The sequence below is a fragment of the Grammomys surdaster genome, unplaced genomic scaffold (genome assembly GCF_004785775.1).
Source record: "Grammomys surdaster isolate TR1022 unplaced genomic scaffold, NIH_TR_1.0 1057, whole genome shotgun sequence".
In the NCBI taxonomy this organism is placed as follows: domain Eukaryota; kingdom Metazoa; phylum Chordata; class Mammalia; order Rodentia; family Muridae; genus Grammomys; species Grammomys surdaster.
Window position 1 is genome coordinate 135616 of NW_021605476.1, and position 18374 is coordinate 153989.

Below are 18374 nucleotides of genomic sequence, written 5' to 3' on the forward strand. Positions count from 1 at the left end.
TCTGCTGTTGGTTCACTCTGATTGGAATGCTGCATTTATCTCATGCCCCAAGTCAAAGCTTCCCAGGAGGAAGTTTATTACTTCTGCCAACCAGTGTGAGATAGTCTGTCACGTAACACTGTGAAGTGCTCAAGAAAAGAAAAGGCAAAGCCATTTGTCTCATACCAGCTCAATTTTAATTTTAAAGTGAAAAACGTACAGGTGGGAAGGTTAAGCAACACCCTGTAGATTCATAACAAGGAGCTGAATCTAGTTTTGTCCTACTACAAGCTAATTAGTAGCTCTCCAGCAGTGATTTATTTGTAAGTCACAGCACAGAAACACCACTCTGGAGTTGTGGTCCATTTATTAGTTGGAGGAAGCAGTTTTAAGTCTGTCATGTCCTGTGGTCAAAGTGAGCATTGTACTTGGAAAAAATAATATTTTACTAGCCAGCAGTGTTTTTGGGGAGCCTGGTCCCGCTAGCTGGCATACTCGACCAGCCATGGGTCTCATCTGCCATCACACACATAGACCTCACCCCAGGGGAGGTTCCTGATTTGTGTCAAACTCTCTTGTACCATAAAAATCAAGTAAGGGTGGATCTGACAGGTTATCCCAGCAGCTTAAGAAGCAGAGTATTTAACTTCATTTGTAGAAAAGAAGGGAGTAGTAACGGCTAGAGGCTGAGGTAGCCTTTATTTAAAGTGCAGTCTACTTGCCAGGACCTGTCCCAAGCAGCTATCATTGTCAGTGATGTTCATGTCAGCTAACTAGAACCTGGTTGGGCCGGTTCTCACCACACATCAAAAGCAGAAAGCCCTTTGCAGTATGGCTGTACAGTGAGAAGAACGGGCCTTTAGGAAGGAGATATACTGAGGGGTTTGTGCCATTGCACACCCTTAAGACATTAAGCTAGCTGTGCCAGGAGCTAAGCCACCAGCACTTCCCTTTGGTTGGTTTTGCAGCTGCACAAAGGCTGCCAGGGATATAGCCTTCCTTAGGGAAAGCACTTTGGTGGGACAACACTGAATAGGTCGTCAACAGATAATCATTAAGACCACAAAGAACAAGATAGGGGGTCACAGGCAAATGGCTTTATTGGCTTATTGTTTAAAATGGGCTTGTCATTCACAAGGCTTGGGAAGTTCAGAAAACTTCCAAAAGAGATGTTCAAACAAACCCCTTTCTAACCAGTCAAGGGGAAAGAACGGTAGGCCCTAGACTGGCTCTGCAGCTTTTGAGTCCAGCCTACTCAGTGTGAACCAGGCATGCTGGGCCGACTGCAAGCCATACCTGTGCTTTTACTATCTAAGAGTTCTAGGGTCTAGATTCAGAAATGTTACTAGCCAACCTGAGCTCGTACCCTCGGTGACTCTGCCAAGGGAGAAAGGGGAGAAAACCACAGACTAGAGATGGGCCAGACACCCACCTTCTTGGCCTTTGTTAGAGCCCAAGTGTGGCTCTCTGGGCCTGCCGTGGGAATGAACCATGGCAAAGCCACTAAGAAGCACAAAAGGTCAGTGTGATACTGGCATCTCCGAAATAATGTCCTGAAAGTACAAATGAACAGATTCCATATACAGACTAGAGGTGATTGAACTTAAAACATTTAAATATAAATCAAGCTATAACTTAAGTTACAACTAGAAGAAAAACAAGAAAACCCAAAAGATAGTCAGCAATGGAGACTGCTGAACACATACACAGGACACCCCAAACACGAGGCTATTGAAGCGATGCCATTTTCATTGTGCCAAGTTTACATTCATCATGTACTAGTCCAACCAGGCCATGCCGCACCGCACCATCATGCTGTCTGGCATTGCACGCCAGCGCGGGGCCCGTCGTCGTCTTCCTCATAGGCCTCCCTGTGTTGGCGCCAGCTCTGCTCGTTGGGATTGAACTCCTTCAACTCCACCTGATCCATGTCATCTGTGATCCTCACCTTCTGCCGAGGGGGAAGCAGAGCCTCCAGCTGAGGAAGCTTCTCCTGAGAAAGCCACTGCTTTTCAGGGAAGACTACCTGCAGAGGTGAGCACAAAGGTTTCTTTGCAGTAGAAGTAGATGGTATATCTCATGAGAGTAAAGAGTGAATGCACTTACTAAAAACTGTATGATCAGCATCCCCTTCTCCAGAGGAGCTTTGTAGATGGGCATTCCCTCGTTGCGGACACATTTCAGGTCCCCATGCTTTATCACCTCACCTGCCAAAAGAAAGTCTATTTATCAAACAGGAAGGAGCCTAAAGAGGTTAACCTTCCTCTAAGAAGAGCTAGAGTAGGCTCTAGTGGCCTTGTGGTGATGGGCAGAGGATGGAGCGCTATCCCTGTTAGGCAATAAGCGGGAGACTGTGGTCCACATCAGGAAGGCAGCAAGCACACTGAGACCTCTTCCGTACTGCAGAAGGGTTTAAAGTCAGGACACTGGACCTGCTTCCAACAGGGCTGTACCTGCCTGTGTCTTCTGGTGATTATGGATGTCCCTAGCACAAACAAGATGACTGCTGCTCACAGGTTCAGGCAGAGCTTAGAAAGGGGATTCACAGGAATCTTCCAGTTTCTCCCCTACCCCCATCAGCTTCCTGAGGCTGCATCGCAGGTGGGTGCTAGGTGGTACTTGTTCTACTGAAGCTGGTGAGTAAGCTGTACCAAATGCAGCAAGATCTCTAAAGGCATCTTAAGGAATTAGTTCCTGTGGCACGTAGGACTCTCCTCCGCCAAGGCTTACAGGGGTTATCTCTTGCTAGGCTTGGAAGAGATTAGGGACAAAAAAGTAACTGGGAAAATACTCCCTTCGGTCATGAAAATGGACAAAGGCTGGGCTGCTGTAGTTCACTGGGCCAGAGGCTATCAAGTATGGCTAAGCTCCTGTGTTTAGTCTCCAGCCCCACAAAACATAGGAAGATGTGGACGGGACAGAGGAAACTGAAGACTGCCTTACTCAGTAGTTCCTCTCCCAACAGCACACTATACAGAAAGTAAAATTTCTTTCACAGAAACTTTTTCAAGTCCATCAGTAGTTTTAAAAATTCAGCATGCCAGTGCACCCTATGCATTGGCCATTCCTCATGGACGCAGGGTGTTAGGGTGATGGCTTAGCTGACAGGCACAGGCTGCTGGGCTTTTTGTGTTGTCAGTGGACTTGTTTGGAAATATCCTTTCTGTGTCTGGTCATCAGGTGCCACTTCCTGCTGTTCCCCAGCCCAGATCCCCAAGCTACCTCAGACTTGCTGGGATTGGGAACCCAGAGGACAAGAGTGGAAAAGCCTAATGGATAAGAGAGAAAAGCCCTACACACCTCTGCCAAAGGCAACGCCCCCTGCTTCCAACACCCACAATTCCTTAAGAGTTAAGTGGTTCTGGCAAGGCAGATAGCTCAACAATGAGGGAAAGGGAGAGAAATTGAAAGATAAACCAATAGAAAAGGAAGGAAAGGGTGTGTGTGCGCACACACGCATGCAAGCATGCACACATGCACCAGATACTAGGAAGAAATCCCAGCAGATTTTCTAGATACCCTATCCTTTCTCCCACCTAAGCAAGAAGTAGGTTTCTAAGGATTTCTTTTCCTTCCCTCTGGGGCTTCTTCCTCATGAGCCCCATTTCTGTCATTGACTCCCAGATTCCTCAAGGTGGGATCAGGGAAGGTAGTGAGACTGCTCCCCCTGCAACAGGGCCCTGCCCCAGGGAATTCTGCCAGGATGACCTGACCACATTACCCACCCTTAGCCAAGGGTGGGCTTTTCCAAAGTCACACAAATGCTGCCAGTCCTAGCTCTCTCACAAACGCTAGAAATTGGGATATGAGAATGTTTGGGGACTGAGATACAACACCAGGCCCAGTTCTGTTCGTAACAGGTGACCTAAGGCCTTGTGTGAAGTGTAATCCTTCAACTTTATGCCTCAAGTTTCAGGAAGGACTGGGTACCTGGGAGATTGTGGAGTGGAGCCTAAAGAAAGGCGTCTGTGATGTTAGAACTTCACAGACTAAATCACAGTGTAGGGCTTGACTTGTGTATATATATACCTGATCTTGACTAAGTATATATAAGCACATGTACCTGGGGTAAAAAATTTAGTGGCAAATCTCACATTTGGTGGATTTTGTATATTTTTATCTCTACAACTTTTTGTAAGCTTGAAATTTGTTTTTCTGAGACAGTCGCTTTCTTTTTGTAAGTTTGATCCATTTGCTCAAGGTCCTGGTGCTGAGATTAAAGGCCAGTACTCGCATACTTGGTTCATGTGGTGCTAGGGACTGAGCCCACAACTTCATGAATGCTAAGCAGTCTACCAACTAAGCTACATCTCCAACACACACACACCCGATCTCCACTGAAATAGCATCTTGCTTTATAGAACAGGATGGCTTCAATCTTGCAAATCCCTGGTTTCAGCCTACTGAGTGCTAGGATTACATGTGTACACCATGCACAGCTGTAAATTTGAAACTCAGATTTTTAAAATCACCATGAACTGGTCAGTTTAGAAATGATTTCTCGTGTGCTACCATCTCTAGCAAAGGAGAAATGAGAAGGAGCCAGAGAAGACTGGGTACAGAAGAGCAGACAGGGAAATGGGCGGAGGCAGGCGAGGTCCTGGAGGTTGGATGCAGACACAGGTGCTCACCTGCTCTCAGGACTTCAGTTCCCAAGGCCTGTGCCGCAGGCTTATCAGCCAGTTACCCACCCCCAGACTCGCCACAGGTAAACCCTGCCTGTGTCGAGGCCCCAGGACACTTAGATTTCCTAGCCTCTTCTACACCATGCAGACATCTTGGCTGTGCACAACTGCCTTTGTCACTAGCCCAGCCTCTGCCTCAGTCTCTTCTAGACAGGTGCTCTAGAGCCCAGATGGACTCACAACTTCTGTAAACATCAGCCTTCCTGGGTGCTGAGAACCTGTGACTGTAGACGTGCTGAGACTGCACTCAGAGTCCTGGAACCCCTCCTCCACTTCAGCCCCAGTGACAGCTCCTCTAGGGTGTGTGACAACCCCTCCCCCACTTCAGCCCCAGTGGCAGCTTCTCTGGGGTGTGTGGCAGTTCCTGTGGAAGCCTCTCAAGACATGCTCTTAGCTGCTGTCTTTCTTTCCCTTCAGGAAAATCCTATTTCAAAATGTTTTCATGTAACAGCTTAGAAAACAGAGGTAGACTCAGACAGATACCACTTGACAGCAAAGGCTGTCACTGGCTGTGTTCCATTACTCAGATATTTACATTTATGCTTAGCTGGAAGGTTCCAGATACAATTTCAGGCTCAAAAGATTCTTACTTGAGAGACCTCTTCCTACTCTAGGAGGATATTAGAGAAATTCATCATATTCTCTAGTCACGGGTGGTAATCTCGCAAGCAGGGCTAATGAGTTGGCACAGCAGGTAAAGGCTCTTGCTGTGCGGACCTGATACCCGACCTAAGTGCTATCTCTAGAGCCAGAGATGGCAGAGAATAGGATAGACTCTAAAGTTGTCTTCTCACTCCACACACATACACCACAGTAAACTGTAAGAAATTAAATTTAGGGGTGAAGAGATGGTGTGGCAATTAAAGATAGGTATTGTTCTTGCAGCTCAGGACCAGAGGTCAGTTCCCAGCCCCCATGTCAGGTGATTCAAACTGCCTGGAACTCCAGCTCCAGAAAGAGCCTCTGGCCTCCAAGGGTACAATTACATAAGTGCACACACCCACACAAGGACATGTGCACATGTGCATAATTAAAAATAAAGTATATCTTTAAAAGAATAAGATGATGTCATTACTCAGATTGTCCAGCTGACAGCATGAAAGGCGGCCACTGTGCACAGTCTGTCAGCCAGACATGCGGAACACAGAAGCAGTGCCTACCTGACTTAGATGAAATTACAAGGACTCGGTCATCCAGCGTCTTTATTGTCTTCTTGAAGCCACAAAGAGCTTCAGAGAGCTGAATTTTCATTTTCATGATCAGATCATGGCCTCGTCTCTGAAAGACACTATGATCCTTCTGATCAAGCACAATTATGACGTCACCAGGCTCCAGCTCAGGCTCCTGGTCTCCTTCTCCATGAAACAGTATCTTTTGCCCATCCTTCATACCTATGGAACATCACCCTTCTGATTAGCCACTTACACAGCCAGAGCTCACAGCTTCTGAAGGGACAGAAATTTGAGGGGTGGAGTCTTAACTCATTAACCTCCCCAGGCTCCTGTGGGCACAGTGTTGGAGTAGCTTTAATTCCAGCACAGGCCCTGGGTCAACGACCATGAGGGAGAAGGAAATAAGTTCCTACATCTGATCACATCACCCTCCTCAGACATTGTGAGGCCACCACTCACTTCCTGGTCCACGTGGGACATGGCTCTCAGCTTGAAGGGGAGACTTGTGGAAGTGCCTAATCTTTTTAAGATGTTGGTTTATAGACACAAGATAAAGGCATTATAAAGGCATTATCTGAGGAAGTCTTTTAACAGTTTGGTTTTTGGTCTCAACTGATGTATGACATATTTGTTGGATCAGAAAGTCAAAGAATTGGGAATTTTGGAAAAACAGAAATGGGCCTTAAGATCATGGTACCAGAAAAAAAAAACAACACGGGAAAGCACTGCATCTGGTAGAATCTGGAGCAGCACAGGGGAGATGGGGAAGTGGGGGGCTAGCATACAGGCCTAAAAACCTTTAAAAGCTATGGCAGCCAATGAGCAATAAAAGCCATTGGGAAAAATACTTCAGAAGATTCCTAAGGAATACATTGAAAGGACGGGCAAGGACAGCCAAACAGACTCAACAGTCAAGACTTTCAGAGCATAGGAAAAACTTCTTAAGAGTTTTTCTGTGACCTCATTGGTCACAGGCTAGGTCATAGGAAGATGACCTGAAAAGGGACTCCTGGCAGCCTTTGTCTCATAAACATGCTGCCACACAGAGCCCCATCCCTGACACCTACACCCTGAGTGTGCCATGATTAGCAGAGCGGGGCCCTCCAGCGCTAAGTACTCTGCCTCACCTTTCTCCACGTGCACCTCGATAATCTTCTTCTCTCGGGTGACCTTGGCGCCGCTGCAGTTCTCACAGCGGTCCTTGGGGTTGATGCGCTCGCCCTGGCCCTTGCACTCGATGCACACAGTCTGGATCTGCTGCACCATGCCCGGCCCAATCTGCTGGATGTGGATCTGCATCCCCCGCCCCTTGCACAAAGGGCACTTCTCCACGGACCCCTTCTTCCCACCAATGCCTGTGGAGGTGGGAGACAAGGGAAGAGCTGTGTTCCTCTCAGCAGGGAGCTGCCTATCCCACCAGGCACTGTGCTTAGTATCCTATACTTATTAAAGCAACGTGGGGGTGTTTGGAAAAGAACAGTCAAGCAGGTCATGCCTAGATGTTAACATCTAACCCAGGGTGCTAACGCCCGTGCCACAGTCTGGGACAGGACATAAGCCTTGTCAGTCCAGGTAGTTCTCTGTGACAACATGGGTCACTAGATTTTACTTTTCTTGAAAATTCAAATTTTAAACATTAAGTGAGGGCTTACTGGGACACTGACACATTTACTCATGCACTGTGATGGCAGAACAAAGTCACAGATGTCTACTGTCTCACACTTGACAGGAAAACTCTGCCGACCCCTACATTAGGAGAACTGTCCAGATTTTGAAACTTTTAGGATAAGTGCCAACACACTGACTAGATGTCCAGCCCAGAGAAATGAAAACATTGAGGCAAACAGATATGGCTTCAGGGTTCCCTCCTTATAAACCCTGCTTAACTCCCACATTTGTCAAGAGCAGTTATTTTTCTCTGAGCTAGGAAACAAGCAGAAACGAGGATCTGAGCTGTGAGAGGCATTACGATACTAGTTTTTACCTTCACATTTCTCACAAATTACATTTTTCTGGAGGGCTAGTTTCTTAGTGATTCCATTATATAAGTCTTCCAAAGTTACTGACAGCTGGTGCACAACATTCTTGCCTGCCGAGGGACAAAGAGCCAGTTAGTGGGACTAGCCAGACCACTGCCTTACACTATACCCTACAACTCTTCTGAAGGCCTGGACACGAGTTGGGTCAGAGCCTGCCCTACCCCATAGGAAGTAATGCATCATTAAACCAATCTATCCTATTAGTCCCTGCCAAGATGGAGAGCCAACTTCTGTCTACCTATGAGCTGGCTATCCAGTCATTTAGAGAAGTCAACAACAACAACAACAAAACTGTCCATTTTCATTTTCACAGAAAGTCTTGCTTAGGCACCAAGCCTTTGACCTGACAAGCTCTTATGTAGTGTATGGTCAGGCAGGGGTGCTTTTCTCTGACCAAATCTCTTGTCTGCATTCAGAACGGAGGGGAAGAGTTGGCCCTCAGGATGCAGTCTGGCTGCACTGGCACTATGCCTACTCCTGGGGAAGCAACACAGCAGCACTCCCCTGTTGCTGGGTGTTGTAGCAGTCACTGAGACAAGGTGTCCTGGGTTTTGGCTGTCACCTTTGAGAGATGACTCAATTAAGGGTGTGAAGCTTTCCATTTCAAGATAGCTAGAGAGCTGGGCAAGAAAAGACCCAAAGTTTTAATCACGTTTGCACCGCTAAGCACATGAGCAGGCAGCACCCCAGGAGCGGGGGTTTGGGGGACTTTTCTCTCAAACACTGTGGTTTTCAATACACTGTGTGCACAGAATCAACAGCCATGCTTTTTAAAGCTCAAAGCCAATTATAATGTGAGAATAAATACATTTATCCAAGGGCTCTTGCTGACCAAAGACGTACTCCTTAACACTAATGAGTGTACTTCTCCAATCTAGCAGTGTGGTTAAGCTTGGCTGTCTTTATGGTTTTAGGATCCAAAGTGGATTATCTGTAGTAAGATGGCAGGGGAGGGGCTATCAGCAGAGAGACAATTCAGCCATACAGCAGCCAACGAGCAAGGCCTGCTGGCAGGAGGTGGGCAGTACAGAAGTCAGGCTGAGGATGGAGCCCTGGCAGGATGCAGTCCCCTGGCATGGAGCTCTGGGAGGAAGATGCAGGAAGATTGCAGGTTTAAGATCACCCCTCAGCTACATAAGGAATCTGGAGAGAGCCTAGCACACACTAAACCCTGACTCAAAGTAGGAGGCAGGAGCAGGAAGAGGGTAGGGGACACAGGAACCCAGATAGTGTATATGTGTGTGAGGGACTGTCATTTACCTCCTAGGATTGAAGCTGCTAACCAGAATGGATTCTGAGAAGGTCATTCATTTTACAAATATTTTAAAAACTCTGTTTTTGCCGGGTGGTGGTGGCGCACGCCTTTAATCCCAGCACTTGGGAGGCAGAGGCAGGTGGATTTCTGAGTTCGAGGCCAGCCTGGTCTACAGAGTGAGTTCCAGGACAGCCAGGGCTACACAGAGAAACCCTGTCTAGAAAAATCAAAAAAAAACCAACCAACCAACAAACAAACAAACAAAAAAACCTCTGTTTTTCAGAACATCTGATGTTGGCTGGGGATGAGACCACCCTGAACATGGCAATATCCTGACCAGAATAATGAGAGAGCTTGCAGGCCCTGGCCCAGATTGGGGCCCAAGAGTTGGATGGGTGGGTAAAAAGGGGGAGGGAAGAGGGGCACTCTTGATAGATTTGCTAAGCATTGAAGTGTCTGTTATGTCCCTTTGGACACTCCGGCCCCTGGTCCGGTCTCAACAGACCTTACTCATTTGTGTTTGTCTTGAGACTGGGCATCACTGTGCAGCTCAGGCTGGCCTAGAACTCAGTAATACTCCTGTTCTGCTCTTATCACACGTGTTCCTCAATTCTATCTGTAATCCCATCTGCTCCCTTTAATATGGGGCATTGGGAAGGTGTCAGATAATTAAATATATAAGAGATTCCAGTAGCCTGCACACTAATAAAATTCAACATTATTTAATGATCCCCAACATCCACACTCCTTAAAAGTATGTTCCATCTTGATTCCTGTGACAGACACTACAAACCTTGCTTACATTTCTTTATAAGCATTTATAGGCTGGAAAGATGGCTCAGAGGGTAAGGGCATTTACTGCCAAGCCTGACGACCTGAGTTCAATCTATAGGATCTACATGACAGAAGAGTAGAACCAACTCTTGCAAGTTGTCTTCTGACCTACACACCTATACACAGCTGCACACACACACACACACACACACACACACCCTACACCCCACACACACAAATGGAAAAAATCAGTTAAAACCATTTACCTCTTCTCTCTCTAGTCATCCGTCCTCCACCACCAAAGAACATGTCAAAGATATCCATGGGTGAAGAGAAGCTGGGGCTACCCGATCCCCCTTCTTTAATTGCCTGTTCTCCACCTTGGTCATAGATGTCTCTTTTCTTTGGATCTGAAAGTACTTCATATGCCTGGGATATAAGTTTAAACTTTAGAGAGAAAGAGAAGAGAGATTAAAAATGAGTCCCAGAGAGGTTTGCGATATTTTCCCATAAGCAAGCCTACCTCCAAGTGTAACCACAAGCCACTCTCTCCAGCTGTTAAGTTCATGTATGTGCTGCCAAAGGACAAACATATGGAGCTTTGCTATGGAGATAGTTCAAGAACAGGGCTGGAAAGTAGCGGAGAGAGAAAGCTCATCGCCACTTGGCAGCACCAGTCAGAAGACATGGAGTCCCCAGGTGAAGGAGACCCCAAGGCTTCATCTAGGAGCACTGCAGCCCAGAGTTTCCAGTGTTACCATGGATTCCAGCTACAGGAATCACTTTGCTAGATTACAAGTGTGAAGTCCAACCACAGCTGCCTGGGAGCACCTGCCGGCGTGCCAGACACTATGTAGCTGTACTACCTGCACAACTTGGCCTCCCCTCCCCGATCTGTTATGGCAACACCAGTCTCACCTGTCAGCAAATCCTGGTGGTGCTTACTCTCCATCTATATCTCTGGAACTCTGACAACAGACACAATTCCCCATGTGTGGCATGCCTTCCAAAAATTTATCACTAGAATCTGATTGTAAGAAAAGAACTAGAAAACCCAAACTGAGTGGGACCTTCTGTAGTCTAGACAGGAAAGCTGAGCATAGAGGCTCACCCTATGAGTGATTATGCACAGGCAAAAATGATTATAAAGGGTGTTACCTGGAACAAATGAGAAAACTATGTTTCCAATTGAAAGTCATACATTTGCCAACTACTGGGATTACTGTAAAGACGACCTTGTTCCTAGGAAGAGCATGCTACAGAAATTAACTACACATGCCTCACAAAAGCACATAGGGAAACTATGTGACAAATATCTGTAACTACTGAGGCCAGGTGGAGGATGTTTCTCAGCACACTCTTAAGTATATGAATGAACCTCTCTAAAATAACAAAGCACTAAAACCTGTAACTCTGTCCTTGCTACTTTGCTCTATCCAGGAACCTCCTCACTCCTGCTTTTAGCCCGTTCTGCACCAAGCCTGTGAATTGTGACCCTCTTGAGCCACCATCCTTGCTGTCACCTACAACCCAACTCTGCCCTCCTCTCCTCTTTGGCCTCCAGTAATTGTGTTTTGGAAAGGTCTTACTTTGTAACACAGTCTGGCCTAGAACTCACTATGTCTTCCAGGCTGACCTCAAACCCACAACAATCCTTCTGTCTCCGTCTTCTAAATTCCTGATCTCAATATTGCTCTTGTCCACAGCCTCCTAGCTCTATCTGAACACTGTAACATGTGCCCCAGGGCTCCCTATGGCAAACACAGGACCTCAAGCCTCTGCTCAAAGCCTCCTTTCCCAGGGAGCCTAAACCCCTCCTCATGTCCCAGCTTTCAAAGTGCAAGCCCACCCACAGGTCTCCCAGCCCCTTCCAAGGGCACTACTTTCTCCCATGCAGTTATGATTCATTGCCCACTGCAAGACAAGCCCCATGAAGATGGGCTGCCGGCTTGGAATACCAGGGGTGTCTTTGAGCCTACAACTGTGTCTGCCGTGTGGACAACACTTGGCAACTATCTGTTAGACGAACAGCTCGGTTCTGGAAGTTCAGATAAGAATAAATGAGGTTGGCTCTTGGCCTCCCAAGGCCTAATCTTTACTCAGAAGGACAGAAATATAAACTATCCTGCATGACTTCTTAGAACCTACGGTGGAAAATAAATGCCACAAAGACACAAATACAGAAACTGACAGAGATGTTAAGTCACCCTGTGTTCCACAGATTCCTGACCAAGACCTAATAAGCAGGAACAAGAAATAGGCATCAGCCAAAAAAAAAAAAAAAACAAAAGGGAGGGGTATTAAAAAGTTTTAATTAAGCATTTATTTATGTGTATGTATGTGAGTATATATGCATATGCGTGTAGCCACCATGGAGGCCAGAAGAGGACATACAAATCCCTGGTACTGGAGTTACAGGATGAGCTGCCTGACACGGGTGCCAGGAACTGAACTTTGGTCCTCTGTAAGAGCAGTATGTGCTCTTAGCCTCTGAGGCATCTTTGAAGCCGCCGGGAAAGAGTATTAAAAACCGTTCATGGGGCAGGGAAGATGACCAGGAGGTACAAATTCCTGTCATACTGACCTAAGTTCAGATCCCCAGAACACATGAAAAGGCTTATGTGCTATGAACTTTGGTAACCCGACAGTGTAGGAGGAGGAGACACAAAAGGGGATGCCTGGAAGCTCTGGGGCCAACTAGCCTGGAGTACACAACACAGTAACAGGAACAAAAAATGCCTGGCTTCAACAATAAGGGAGGAGACAAGTATTAATTCCCAGAGCTGTCTCAGCTCCACCTAGATACCACGGCATGCATGCGCCTACCCTCCAACACACACGAAGCATCAGCATCATATACACAGCCGTTTATATTCTAAATCCCATATTTTTTCAAGGAAGTGAGGACCACACACTATGATTGCTTTCTTCAGTAAAACACAAACAAAAAGCAAACCACCAACAGGAGGCATGGGGATGAAATGCATAGTTTGGAAGGTCAGAAAGCTAGGCTGCCACCAGGGGCTTCTGGGTTCTTTGAAGGTAAGTATGTTCAAGAGGGCCCACTAAAACACTCTGGATACCCCAAAGAGGCTTGGATTTAACAGATGAACTGAAGAATAGAAAAAAACTGCCGTGTCACTTGGGTGATTCAATTATAGGCTAGACCTGATGGGACAGGGACTCTAAATGTTTGTAACAGGTTCTCCTACCTCTGGGGACCTGTTCACTCTGGGGTCAAATTCAGATCCTTCAAAGATCTCCTTTCCTCCCAGTTGGAATTAGGGTTCTATGACCTTTGCCACAGTCTTTCATGGAAAGACTGTTCAGCTGAGAAATGGCTCTGAGAACCGCACGGCAACCTGGAAACACACTTATGATAAAGTACTAAGAAGGGGAAACTGCAGGTATATCGCTCATTCCCATAATCTCTAGACTCAAGGAAGCTGAGGTAGGACCGTTGCCATGAAGTCGGCCTCGACTCCTGGATACTTTGTAACAAAGCAAAAACAAAATCAAAAGAAAGGGGGATGAAGGGGGTGGGGGGTGCGTAAGGGCTTGGAGAGACACAGGGTTGGGCTGTACACACTCCAGATAGCTTTTCCTCTGTATTCTGAAACTTCAGTTCTTTTCTTTGAGATAAAGTCTCATGAATCCCAGATTTCCCATGAATTTACTATGAAGCCCAAAATAGCCTTGAACTTCAGATCCACTTGCTTTTATCTCCCAAGTGCTACAGTTGCAGGCTTGTACCATTACGCCTGGCTTACATGGCACTGGGGACCAAACCCAGGACACTGCACATGCTCAGTAAGACTATACCAACTGAGCTACATCCCCAGCCCATATTCTGAAACTTCCTCCATTGTTACAGTCTGCTAAGATTTTTATCTTGAACATCTGTTACTCAAACTAAAATTTATAATGAAGCTCATCAAAAGGCCAAACCCATCTGGATAGCTGATCGGCTATTGTCACCCCTGAAAGGACTATTCTTGCTGACCTGCCACCCTGGGTCTTACAGAAAACCGACTGCAGCTACAACAAGCACAGACTTCATGTAGGGCAGAATGGCTGACAACAAACACAGGCTGCCCACTGCTTAGCAACACAGGACAACAGAGCAGAAAACAAAGACCAACACTCTGATGGCGGGCGTCTCAGCTGTCCCAGGACTTAAGAGGAAAGGACTCACTCAATCTAGTTTTAAGACATTAATAATATGTGACAAACTTAGGTGGAAAAAAATTCCCACCTGTAGCATACATAGTAGTCCAAAAGTACATACAAATTCTCACAAAACTCTGGAAAAGCCTGCATGGTGTGCCCAGCACAACACAGGACCAGAAGAGAAGCTGTTTGGTGTGTGAATGAATGATCAATAGCTCTCTGGAGAATTCTATAGCAGTTCCATAAACTGGCCCCGTCTCCTTGTCCCCTCAGATTTGCAATCCACACCCCCACCAAGTCCCTCTTCACTGTGCCCTCCCTCCCACTTCTGAGAGTTCTCCTACTTACACATGGAATTAAAGAATTAAAGTCTGTTTCTTCTGACCTCATTACTCAGCCAGCCAACAAACATTTTAGCACGTATATATCATGGCTAGAGTCATCCATGTCCTTAAGTAGAACAGGCATCTGCCCACTAAGGGTCATCACGGTAAGATAAGGTTAAGACTGGTCAGCCAGTCTGTGGTCTAGGGTGACCTCTGCCAAGAAGGCTTAGTAAAAAAAACTAAAGAAAATGGGTCATCCCTTCATGGAAAGTAGGAAGGGAGGTGCATTTCTGACAGTGGGTACACACTGCCCTCCTCCTAGCACATAAAGAGGGACCTGCCATATCTTACTTTGTAAAAGAATTATTTATATGATACTACCTTGGGTACCTGGCTATAAATAAATATTAGTTTAAAACAAGGGCAAATAACCTGCCCAGGCAGGTGTGTAGGTGGCGAAAGCTACATAATATGCGAAGAGGGCAAATATAATGTGCTCTTAAAGCCTGACTACAGCAAAGGCACTCTCATTTCAGATGGTAAGCAAACAGCAGGGACCGCCTCTTGGTGACTATGATGTGACCTGAGACTGGAGTGGAAGGTTTTCCCCCAAGTTGCCTGCTGAAACAGAAGGCAACTTGGAAGCCTTGAAGCCCTCCTTAAAGAAGAATTGTCTGAGGATGGAGAGATGGAGGGGTGGAGAGATAGCTGCTCTTTCAGAGGGCCAAGGTTTGACTCTTAGCACTGATAGAGTGGTTAACGACCATCTGTAACTTCAGTTCCAGGGGATTTGACACCTTCTTCTGGCCTCCAAAGGCATCAGGAAGGCATGTGGTACACAAAGATACATCCAGGCAAAACATCCATACACACAAAAATACATACATACATACATACATACATACATACATACATACGGTCAGCAATGCATAACTGAAACGAGGGAACGTGTCTGTGAATCACCAACACAATGCAGAAAGCTGGTAACTTTAAAGGCTACAGTAAGCCACCTAAATATAGACAAGAAGGGACACGAATGGGTATAATGGTCTTACAGGGAGGCATTTTAAACTTGTGACAGCCACATTCGGCACATGTGGCTAAATATAAATCTTCTGTCATTGCTGCCACCAGCCAACCTTCCACCAGCAGCTTGCCTCCAGCTTGGAATTACTAATGCAGACAGGTATTTTGATCCCAGTGTCATTTCCACAGGTCTAAATGCTAGACAGGGTGATCACTGGCTCCAAAAGTGGTCCAGGTGTGACTGCTATGAGCTCCAGCCAGGGCACTGGCTCGCTCCCCAGACTCATGTGGGAGGGCCAAAGTGGTTTTTTGTTTGTTTGGTTTGCTTAGGGGTTTGTTTTGTTTTCTTAAACGGCAAGAAATGAAGAAAGAAACAGGATAGCTAGCCAGCTCTCCTTGCAATGGCTGGTACTGTGACTCGCCTATTCAGGTGGGTCATGTCCTCGTTGGGAACAAAACGAAGAATGTCTTATTTCTGTAAACAGGATGGAAAAGGTGCAAATTAGGGCAGCAATGTGCAGAGCTCTTCAGCCTACTATCTGTCTGTACTTATGGTCAACTGTGGGTCATTTGTCACAGGAAACCTGGAGTTCTCACTATAAACAGATGTGTCAGGTTACAGACTTCTGCACCCCTGATTCATAAGGACGACAAAAACGTGACAATTCCGTGTCTGAAAACTGTATCAGGCAGGAGGTGGCCTCAGAGATCGCTCTCAAGAGGGACACTGGGTTTGTCTAAGGGATAAGTCAGATCACAGGAACTCATCCCTTAGGGCTTATGCAACACGCGGAACATAAACACAATATTTCGCTGCCGGGGGTGCCCACCAAGCACATAGCTTCTGCTCACCGGTGCCAGGGTTTCTGGTTTGCCGGCGTCCACTCCCACAGGAATGCCAGGGTTACCTCTGAGAGCTGGGCTCCCATAGGTCAGTCCCGGAGCCCTGTCAGGGTCCTCACAGCCGGGAGGCAGGGGCTCCAGAAACACTTGTAGAGTGAACGGAGGCACGGATGGCTGCTGGCACTGGCGCCCCGCACCTAGGTGCCCCCAACTGACTGCGCCCCGCGGCCTCCCTCGGGCTGGCGCGGCGCCTGGAGAGAGCCTCTGCGCCGCTTTCAATAATTCACAGCCCGGGTCCTCCCGTGACCCCGACGCCCCGCGGAGCCCCGCACCTTCTCGCCTTCATCCGGGTTCTTGTCCGGGTGGTACTTGAGCGCCAGCTTCCGATAGGCCTTCTTGATCTCCTCCGGGGACGCGCTGGGCTTCACCCCCAGGATGTCATAGTACTGGGTCTCCTTCACCATCTTGTCTCTGCGGAGTGGGGCGGGCGAGGCGGGTCAGCGCGTCCCCGACGCCCCCGGGGCCCCCCGGCCCGCGCCCCCGCCGCCGGCCTGCGCGTCACCGTCTCGGTCGCGGCCGCTTCCCGGGGCTCCGTCCTGAGCGTGCGCCCGGGACCCACTTGCGCTCCCGACTCCGCCGCACTCGAGCCGCCGGCACCTCCGCCGCGGGCTTTTATTCGGCGCCGGCGGAAGGTTCCGCCAGGAGGCGTGACGCCACAAAGACCCAGAACCTTCGCGGAGGTTCCGGCGGCTCCGGGGCTCGGTTCTGCGGTCGGCCGGCCGGGCGCGCACGCTCACCCGTTCTCCTCGGAAGTCCGCTCCTCTGGCTGGCCGTCCGACTCCCCCGAGCTCCAGTTCTGACTGCCGCCACGGGCCATGTTGGGGTGCTCGGGGGTGGGGGGCTTCGGCGTGGAGGGTTCGGGCTTCGTGGTGGAGGGCGTCCGCTGCCGACTGTCACGCCGCCCGGAGACCGGCCCCTTGCCCTTGCGTGGGTCCGCGGGGTTGGGCCGCTCTGGGATCCGCTGGCCTGCAGGAGGGCCTCGTGTGCGCGAACCCTGGACGGAGGAGAGCTTGGACTGGGAGGGCAGCGTGCGTGCCGGCCCCACCCGGCCTCTGCCTCGGGGTGTGGCCCCCTTCTGTTCGGTCACTGCGGGGGTGTGCTCTGGGGTCTGCCTCGGATTGTTGCACTTTTGAGGGTGTTGGAGTGGATGGCTGCCTTCTGTGGTGGTGGTGTCGAGATCCTGCGGTTGCTGGTTCCCCCTAGGCATCTTGAAGGCTGGGTGACCCTTAGCCTTTGAAGATGTGAACAGCGGCCTTCAGGTGGCCTGAGTTTGGACACGGCCTCTCTACTGCCCACAGCTGGAAACCTCATAAGTACCCCAAGGGTGAGGAGTGACGTCTCCCAGCTGTGAGCAGTGATGACGTCTGTCACATGTGAACAGTGACATATTCCCAAGTCTTTCAAGGATGGACAGTGATCTCTCTTTTTCTCAGGAGTGGGAATCCCTTCCCCGTCAACACACACATATAAATAACAGTGCACAAATGGACCAAGGCAGAGCCATTGACCAGTGATGCAGCTCTAACGGGCACTGGAGCGTACAAGACCAGGCAGTCCAATCTTCTACTTCTCTAGGCTGCTTTCAACGGCTGCCATGATTAAGAATACTCAAAAAATGTGGGTGTGGACTGGCTGCTGCAGTGCTATCAGAATACTGCAGACCCTTCTGGCCTACTTAGGCTTCTATTGGTGCAACACTTTATCCAGGAGAGGAAGCCACTCTGCCCAGCTCCCTGGGGTCAACTGACCTGGGTTTTGATCGGGTGGCTGAAGCTCCACTTTCATTCGTGCAATGGGGATACAAGCGACTTAATACCCATGAGAAATTAAGCCAAGCCGCTAGCTTCTTTCCCAGGGAACATGGTAACTCACCTTCTGTATCTTGCTCCTGTAGAGCAGTCACTTGTGGGCAGATTCAGAACTGGAGGTGAGGAATTTGTGATCCCATTCCTGTATCTTCTTTACATGAACCTCTGCTTATGGGGTTATTTCTCCATTACTGGGACATGTTCACTGGCCCGTGCCCGTCTTTTCACAGGACATCT

General features: G+C 48.2%; 1 protein-coding gene across 1 annotated transcript; it reads right to left on the minus strand.

The window, feature by feature from the left end:
* Positions 1-153: 153 nt before the first annotated feature.
* On the minus strand, positions 154-17605 carry Dnaja4 (DnaJ heat shock protein family (Hsp40) member A4). The gene is made up of 8 exons (XM_028783317.1): positions 17067-17605; positions 16602-16740; positions 10171-10351; positions 7821-7925; positions 6964-7191; positions 5825-6055; positions 2086-2186; positions 154-2005 (listed from the first exon to the last, which is right to left on the minus strand). Exons 1-8 carry the CDS (start codon positions 17534-17536, stop codon positions 1790-1792), a joined length of 1671 nt encoding a protein of 556 aa, XP_028639150.1. The 5' UTR covers positions 17537-17605; the 3' UTR covers positions 154-1789.
* Between the last annotated feature and the right edge of the window lie 769 nt (positions 17606-18374).